The sequence below is a fragment of the Suncus etruscus genome, chromosome 10, assembly GCF_024139225.1.
Source record: "Suncus etruscus isolate mSunEtr1 chromosome 10, mSunEtr1.pri.cur, whole genome shotgun sequence".
Lineage (NCBI taxonomy): Eukaryota > Metazoa > Chordata > Mammalia > Eulipotyphla > Soricidae > Suncus > Suncus etruscus.
Genome location: NC_064857.1, coordinates 61,693,271 through 61,702,250, shown reverse-complemented (window position 1 = coordinate 61,702,250; position 8,980 = coordinate 61,693,271). Strand labels below are relative to the sequence as shown.

At 39.4% G+C, this 8,980-nt stretch overlaps 1 protein-coding gene across 1 annotated transcript in view; it reads left to right on the top strand.

Moving 5' to 3' along the window:
* The first annotated feature begins 4,378 nt into the window (after positions 1-4,378).
* CCDC102B (coiled-coil domain containing 102B) overlaps positions 4,379-8,980 on the top strand; it is a 217,787-nt gene continuing 213,185 nt past the window's right edge. Inside the window, exons 1-2 of the mRNA XM_049781667.1 lie at positions 4,379-4,759; positions 8,086-8,306. Coding sequence (XP_049637624.1) covers positions 4,379-4,759; positions 8,086-8,306 — 602 coding nt within the window. The remainder of the gene's footprint in view (positions 4,760-8,085; positions 8,307-8,980) is intronic.

Genomic DNA, 8,980 nt, shown 5'->3' with positions numbered 1-8,980 from the left:
TCATGGGGGGAGGGTGGGGGAGAGAAATTCCTCTCCTATGCATACTGGACCCCCTTCAGGAGTTCTTTTCTTACTAGTATTCATTTTCAAAAGCACACGGGCGCATTTAACAACACCCAAAAATATTCTTAATTCTCAACTGTTGCTAGGGAAAAATATGGAATTCCCTAGATTTGGAGGATAATATTCAAATAGGTCTCTAAAATCAGTATATATGTAGACGTGACTTACTATACAGTAGTCCTCTCTGACTGCCAAGCCTAATCCATAAACAACTCATCTATACAGTGTAAATATAGCCCCTCTGACATATTTCCCCTCCCCCACACCAGAGCCCCTTCTACTCCCTCATCTCCCAATCCGGATTTTTTATCCTCCCCTTAATTAACCCTCTTTACCCTCAGTTCTTTAATTTGTTAGGCACCAAGACCGACCTCCTGCCCCAACAGATTCTGCCCTTTCGCACACCCTTACAAAGCTCATTATTACTCCTTAACTCTCTTACCCCCAACCATCACTACCCCACATTTACCCTTTTAACTTCAGTACTACACAGTCCTAATCACAGACCAGAGACGTGCATTAGATTTAACAACCCCCAACTATTTCAAAAGACATAAAATGGACACATGTGTCTTTTGAATATTTTATGTGTATTTTCTTTAAAAGCTATAACACTTTCTAAATATTCTTTTACCGTGACGATTCTACCCATTTTTTATCTTGTCTTCTCTTTGTGAGCTGTTCAATAAGAAATTTTGGTGGAAGAGTCTCTCAGTTTAATACTTATGATTGAACCATGACATGGGGATTGTTGGACTTGTTCTTATGGCCCCCATATGCGCCGATAACGCCACGTGGCATTATTCCTTGTTTGCACAGGCACATTAAAATGGGAAAATACTTTACATACAAATAAGTTCTTATCTAATAGAGATTGGAACACACAAATTTTGTAGTGCAATGAGACCTTACACACTGAACATTGATATAATGACCTGGCACAGGCCTCAGAAGAATGGGCATCCCCCATTCACCCCTGAACCAGGGAAGCTATCTACGAAACATCCAAGGTTTTTTATAACAACACCTGGAAGCAATCCTCTACCAGGGAAGACCCTACCACTGCTCTGACAACGACCTGCTCAAAAGAGACTTCTCTTAACACTAAGAAGACTTGACGACAACAACAACAACAACAGGACAGGGTTCTCTGCATTGCCCTTTAATTGTGAGGTGAAACGAGAGGACACTCTGCACCATCCTGACTGCAATATAGGATATGCAGATTCCAGAATCTTTAATACAGAAACATGATACCAACAACAGAGACTGTGTGAAAAATAAAAGTATTGGCACTACAAACAATGACCTGGATTAGACAGCCTAGTTTGCCTGGAGCCTAGAGTTGGTCTTATGTCAGGAAACCTCAGGGGTAGGGTCTCCTTGTACTTAGGCCAAGGCTTTTCCTTTCCATGTCCCTCATATTTTGGTGAGCCTATGCAAACAATAATTGCCACTCTAACACTATTTTTACTGTGCTCCTTTGACTCTAGTCCTTAAGAAAAACAACCAACTTAAACTTTTGAGGTTAACTTAAAGTAATATGCATGTGCATGGAAATGTAAAAAAGTACTTTGCCTTCAATGTTTAAGGAGTTACATAAGTTTTATGGCTTTAGATTGCTTTGTGTGCTGCTAAGAAATATGTACTACAATCTGGGGATTTGAGGGACAAAGTAATTATACTTTGAAACAAAGGCCCAAGAAACAAAACAAAATTAATAGATAAAATAAAATCCTTTGTACTTTTAAAATATTTCTCTTTTGAATACTGTTCAATGTTGACAGTATTCTTTTTCAAATTTATAGCCCATGTATTGAGCATCTCCTTTGTGACTGTACTATGTATCTTTTTCATCTTAATTAGAATTACTAACTTTTAAAAAATTCTTTTTTGGGGGATGAACACCATATCTGGTGGTGCTCAAGGGTTAATCCTGGCTTTTCACTCAGAAATTGCTCCTGGCAGGCTCGGGGAACCATATGGGTTCTGTTTTTATTTTTTTTAATGTTCTTTGACTGAAAGTTCAAAGTTAAGATATCAGCAATGGGACTACTGAGAATTCTGTTTATGGGTGATTGTCCTTTCACTGTAACTTTACCTTGTCCTCTTTCTTTGCATCTTTGTTCTCATAGTTAAAAATAAAAAATTAACAAAAAAAGTGTGCCTTTGCACAAAAAAAGGCTGAAAAACACTAATTTAGGCCACTACAATTGAGTTCCTAAAAATATCTATTATATTCCTTCTAAGAAATAGATTCTGCTTGTCTTCAGAACCATAGTGCTTTCACCAGCAGGGGTGGGCTCTTAAAGAATAATCACAGGCCAGACAATTCATAGAACACAAGGAGAACTGGATTTGTTGAGACACTTTTTTTTTTGTTTTTGTTTTTGTTTTGTTTTGGGCCACACTCTTTTGACGCTCAGGGGTTACTCCTGGCTATGCGCTCAGAAATCGCCCCTGGCTTGGGGGGACCATATGGGACACCGGGGGATCGAACCGCGGTCCGTCCTACGCTAGCGCTTGCAAGGCAGACACCTTACCTCTAGCGCCACCTTCCCGGCCCCTGTTGAGACACTTTTTATGTGTCACATTCTAGCTCTAATTGCATCAAAGCTTCATTTTTCTATTTATTTGTATGAAAACATTCAACACAAGCTATTTTTGAGATTTGGCTAGATGAGGGTAGTGGTCCCACATTGGGGGGCAGTGCTTGAGGGATACTTAAGGTGCTCAGGGCTTACTCCTTGCAGTGTTTGGGGGTGGGGTCCATAGGGTGCTGGGAATTGAACAGAAGTCAGTTCATATAATGCCAATGTCTACATTAGTATTGTATCTGCCCAATCCCAGGCTTGTGTTTGTCTCTACACTCATCACTATGTTGCTTTTTATTTCTTTTTTTAAATTATTTTTATTTACTTGTTTATTTTGTTTTATTTTACCCATACCTAGTGATGCTCAGGGTTTAAGCCTGGCTATGTGATCAGGAATAAATTCTGGAAGTGCCCCAATGTGGTGCCAAAGATTGAAGCTGAGTTGGCTGGCTGAGTGCAAGGCCAGTGCCCTGCCTGCTGTTGTCTTCATTCCTCCTCTCCCCAATCGACCCCATTATTGTGTTTTTTTTCCTCCTTTTATTTAAATACCGTAATTACATTGTTCATGATTGAGTTTCATTCTTACAATGTCCTGCACCCTTCACCAATAAACTTTTCCCAGCACTAATGTCCCAGTTTCCTTTTCATCCTTCTCCCTGCCTACCTCTGGAGCAGATATTTTACTATTCTTTTCTTCTTCTTCTTCTTCTTCTTCTTCTTCTTCTTCTTCTTCTTCTTCTTCTTCTTCTTCTTCTTCTTCTTCTTCTTCTTCTTCTTCTTCTTCTTCTTCTTCTTCTTCTTCTTCTTCTTCTTCTTCTTCTTCTTCTTCTTCTCTCTCTCTCTCTGTCTCTCTCAATTTTTCCCTTTTAGGCCCTATAGTTTGCATTATTATTAATGAAGAGGTACTGTACATATCACTCAATTTCCTTTCAACACTCAGTTTCTATCCAGAGGGATCATTTCCAACTATCACTGTTAGAGTGGACCCTTCTCTACTCTAACTGCACTCACCGTTCTCTGTGGCAAGATTCCTATCATGGAATGGTCCTCCTGGCCCTCGTCTCCATTATTTCTAGATATAACTACCATGCTACCTTTTGATTTTCTCTTACAAATGCTTAGATATTTTTTATACTTTTACTCTGAGGGGAGAGGAGACAAGTAACATTGCAAGATTCCACCATTTCCATCTGCATCGAAAGGAAGCTAAATCTTGGGCACCCTATAGCCAAGGAAGGAAATGCGCATCTTTTTTTAATTATATTTTTCACTTTCCTTATTTTAAAATTAATCTTTATAATATATTTATTTAAGCACCACAATTACAAACATGTTTGTCGTTGGGCTTCAGTCATAAAAAGGAATACTCCCCACTTCAACAGTGCAACCTTCCCACCACCAATGCTATCCGTCTCCCTCCACCCCACCCTTGCCTGTATTCAAGATAGACATTCTATTGCTCTCACTCACTACCCTTGTCATGGTAGTTATTACTGTAGTTATTTCGCTGACTGCACTCACCACTCTTGATGGTAAGCTTCAGATCATGGGCTGGTCCTTCCAACTCTCGTCTCTATTGTCTCTGGGTATGATTACAATAATGCCCTTTATTTTTCTTAAATCCCACAGATGAGTGAGACTATTCTGTGACTATTTTTCTCCCTCTGACTTCTAAGTGCAATCTTAATCTTAATCTTTTCCTTAGCACGGAAACTATCATCATGAATCTGGACTCTACCTACCACACTCTGGACACCTGCCATTCTGCACCCCCGGTCCTCCAGGCGCCGTGTGCCCTCTGCCACCATCCCAAGGAGTGGGACGTGGGTGAAGAGCTTCGCCGGCGGGAGCTGTCCGAGACCAAAGCACGCCTGGTGCAGATGGAAAAAACGATGCGCTGGTGGTCTGATTGCACAGCCAACTGGAGGGAGAAGTGGGCCAAGGTGCGCGCCGAGAGGAACAGTGCTCGGGAGGAGGCTTGGCAACTGCGACTGCAGCTGGAGATGGCTGTGGTGGAGCTGAGTACCCTCAAGAAGCAGCAGCAAAGTGGCGCTCAGCCCCATGTACCCTCGGAAGCTGCCCAGCGCTTTGCAGAGGCACAGGTAAAGGCAAGGGCCATGGAGGACTCTGGGAGCACTTTAGGGCTTCCGGGATGAGTGTTCTAGAGGCTCCTAGGCAAACTTTGGAGGACTCCCGCCTGGTGTTGGCCGATGGATGGTGGGGTTTCTTCTGGAATCTTCTGCTGGCCCTGCCAGTTGGGTGGTTTCTGCCACTCAACGCAGAAATGCAGGAGATGGTCTATGCAGGGTACTTGACTGGGCCCTCCCAGCCATATCACAGCATCCAGTGAATCGTGATGTGGTCAGGTGCTCTGCGGTGCTGGTTCCTTGGAGGGTCCAGGAACTTGTAGATCTGGATGCTTCCGTTCTGCCCATCTGTGACTTCCCTGATCCTTAGCACAGGGGAAGCCTTCCTGTGTGACTGAGAAAAGATGCTCTAGGGACATCTGTCTCATTTTATCAATGATAAAGCTGGATCCAGACACAAACAGAAATTTCTGTTTTTCCAAGGATTGTGTGCAGGTCCCACAAGGAACTCCAGCACTGTGGGCAGCGGAGTAAAGTGATTAGTGATTATCCACACTGACATTTGGACCTGCTGTTATGAATCAGGAAGAGCAAGCACTTCCTTCCTTCCTTCTTTAATTCCATCCTTCCTTCCTCCGTCCCTTCCTTCCCTCCTCCTTTCCTTCCTTCCTTCCTTCCTTCCTTCCTTCCTTCCTTCCTTCCTTCCTTCCTTCCTTCCTTCCTTCCTTCCTTCCTTCCTCCTTTGCTTCCAACTTTTCTTTCTCTCTTTCCCCTCTTTTCTCCTCCCTCTCTTCCTGCCTTCCTCCTCCTTTCCTCCCTTTCTTCATCCTCCTTCCTTTCTTCCTTTCTTCCTTCCATCCTTTCTTTTTTCCTCTTTCTTTCTGTCCTTGTTTCCTTTTCTTTCTTCCTTCCTCTCTGTACTACCTTCCCTCCTTTCCTTTCTTCTGTTCTGTACTTCCTTTCTTCTGTTCTGTACTTCCTTCCTTCCCTTCTTCTTTCTTTCTTTCTTTCTTTCTTTCTTTCTTTCTTTCTTTCTTTCTTTCTTTCTTTCTTTCTTTCTTTTCTTTTTCTTTCTGTCTTTCATTTCTTTCTTTCTTTCTTCTTTATTTCCTTTCTCTTTCTTCTTTCCTTCCTTCTTTCTTCTTTCTTTTCTCCTTTCTTTCTCTCTCTCTTTCTCTTTCTTTCTTTCTTTCTTTCTTTCTTTCTTTCTTTCTTTCTTTCTTTCTTTCTTTCTTTCTTTCTTTCTTTCTTTCTTTCTTTCTTTCTTTCTTTTTTTCTTTCTTTCTTTCTTTCTTTCTTTCTTTCTTTCTTTCTTTCTTTCTTCTTTCTTTCTTTCTTTCTTTCTTTCTTTCTTCTTTTTCTTTCTCTCTTTCTTCCTATCTTCCTTTGTCTTTCTTTCCTGTGAGCCATTATTAACAACCCAGGGAACATAATTTTGAAAAATTTAAGAATTTGTGCGGGGCCGGAGAGATAGCATGGAGGTAAGGTGTTTGCCTTTCATGCAGAAGGTCATCGGTTTGAATCCCGGCGTCCCATATGGTCCCCCGTGCCTGCCAGGAGCAATTTCTGAGCATGGAGCCAGGAGTAACCCCTGAGCACTGCCGGGTGTGACCCAAAAACCACCAAAAAAAAAAAAAAGAATTTGTGCTATATCTTTTCAAAGCACTAGTTTATATCATTACTTCTACTGAATCCCCATACATAAAACCAATAAAACTTTAATATCTTGTTCTTCTGAAATGTAACCAACTATTGTGAGCCTTGTGTATGGGATAAAAAATATAAAAACAAGTTGTTTTTCGCAATTGCAATACACTTTATTAGCCAGAATTATTTTTGCATCAGACATGTCAGAAACAAATTATTTCTATTTGGTATCTAGTAACATTATGGAATAGTTAAATTCTTTTTGTAGTAGAGAAAGAAGTATTGGATGAAGAAGAGAATTTGATCAGCTGTTTTTATTTAGACCAGTGTTTCAGCCCACTCTGAAACTAATAAAAGGATACTCTTAAATGACTCTTAATGACCTGTCCGAATATTTTCCATAGAAAACACTAGCTTATTTTTTAAAGTAAGATACATAACATATCCATTTTTTGAAGATGAAGAGCTGAATCATACCAAGCCATCTGGTCTCTATCTACTAGTATATTTTCCTAGTAGAAGGGCCACACGTTGCCTAAATAGGAGGCCAAGACCACCCAACCAGACTAGGGTTGTAACATCCACTAATAAGGATTAAACTCAGGTTCTATAGCATTAGTGCCATCTTCCTTGCTCCAAGATATTATTTACAAAATGATTTCTAAAAAGATGAACTTGGAAGTTAACTCAACATGCTAAAGTGTAGGCTTTGCATGTTGGAGTACTGGGTACAATATCCAGCACTGCATGGTCCCCAAAAAACCCACAGCTGCCACCCTAAAGCACACTAAGCACAGTCCCTGAACACCATCATGTGTGTCTCAACACCAACACAGAATTTTTGAAGTTTCATTCAACTTATTTGAACTTGCTATGAATTGAGATTTTATTTTCACTTTAGCATATCTAAAATTCAGTGCAAATGTTGTTGAGTAAAAGTTTTAATGGAATGAATACTAACAGTTATTGTAGTAATACGGTGCCTATCATTTCAGAATACACACACCTCTCATTATTATATACCTCAAAAAGCCAATATAAAATTATATGACATTTATGCCTCAACCAAAAATTAAAAAGAGTATAGACAAATAGCTACAACCTGAGTTTGGTGATATTTCAAAATGGTAATATTCTTGACAAAAATGCAATTCTGAGAAATGTTGATCATGCTTATAAAGATGTTCCATTAAATAATCTATTTGAAATTTGCCTTGAACAAAAATTGCTCAACAAAAACAAGGCTTATAAAATTCAAGAGTGTCATAAAATTTTTTCTACATAAAATCTACAAGAGATGAAGAAATCACTTGGCTCCACTTTAAATTCTCAAGTTTCTATCTGCCACAAAAGAAAGGTCAAAGATAAATCCATAAACTAATTAGATGACTTCAGAGATCTGCAAGTTTATCTGGGGATATTTTTAGCTCTGATTAGAAAATGAAAGTCTAAACATAGTTAAAACAGCCCTTTGAAAAATGCTTTTTATTATGACTAGTTGACTATAAATTAAAAGTTTGAGGAAAAATAATGGGGTTGAGCTTGGTCATCTAACATAGATTAATAAAAGGATGAAAATATGAGTTGAAAGCTAAATCCTAACATTTATTTCTTCCCCTAGTATGCTTTTTCTGTGGAAAGCATTAAATTAAACAATAATAATAGTTTTGTGTGTTTTTTCTTTTCCCTTTCAGGAAGAAGGCTCAATTTTAGACCCATTACGATTAAAAGAGGAGACAGGACTCAATTTAGATGACCTAGCGTCATTAAAACACGATAGTCTAAAGAACTCTGTGATGAAACCTGAACTGGGGATGCAAGTGACCAATTGGCCTTTGGAGAATGAACTGCTTGACATTTCAGCTTTGTGGGTGCCTCCAGATAAGTTTCAGAAAATCCTACAGAAAGAACAGGAGTAAGTGCTCCTTTTTCTGATTTTTCAGACTTTTTGAAATTGTTAAGACTAATAACCTGACATTGTAGCAATGTATCTCAAGCCATGACTTGTCATTAAGTTCTACGATAAAAAGATGCTCTTGGGGGCAGGAGCGGTGGTGCAAGGGGTACGGCATCTATCTATCTGCCTTGCCCGCTGTAGCCTAGGATGGACTGAGGTTTGATCCCCCAATGTCTCATATGGTCTCCCAAGCCAGGACCGATTTCTGAGCCCATAGCCAGAAGAAACCCGTGAGCATCACCAGGTGTGACCCAAAAACAAACAAACAAACAAAAAAAAGATGATCTTGATGTCTATTTATAATTTTTCTGGATTTTGAAAAGCAATTTGAAATTTAATACTTTTATCATTGTTATCATTATTGTCTTTTTATCTCTGATAGTCACTTTAGCTACATTCAAATTCCTCAAGTAAATGATTAAGTAGTAACTATTATCTAAGTTTTACTTTGTAGTAGATTTCCACAAGTCAATATAAATAAACACATGTATGAATAATGATCTATAAGTCTGGAGTTGGGGATGTGTCATTCAGCTAAAACAACACCTTCCTCATTCTTTATGCTACAGAGGAAATAACTATGGCTTTGAGATAAAATATTTTAGGTACTGACATTTATTTAAGTGGGATTG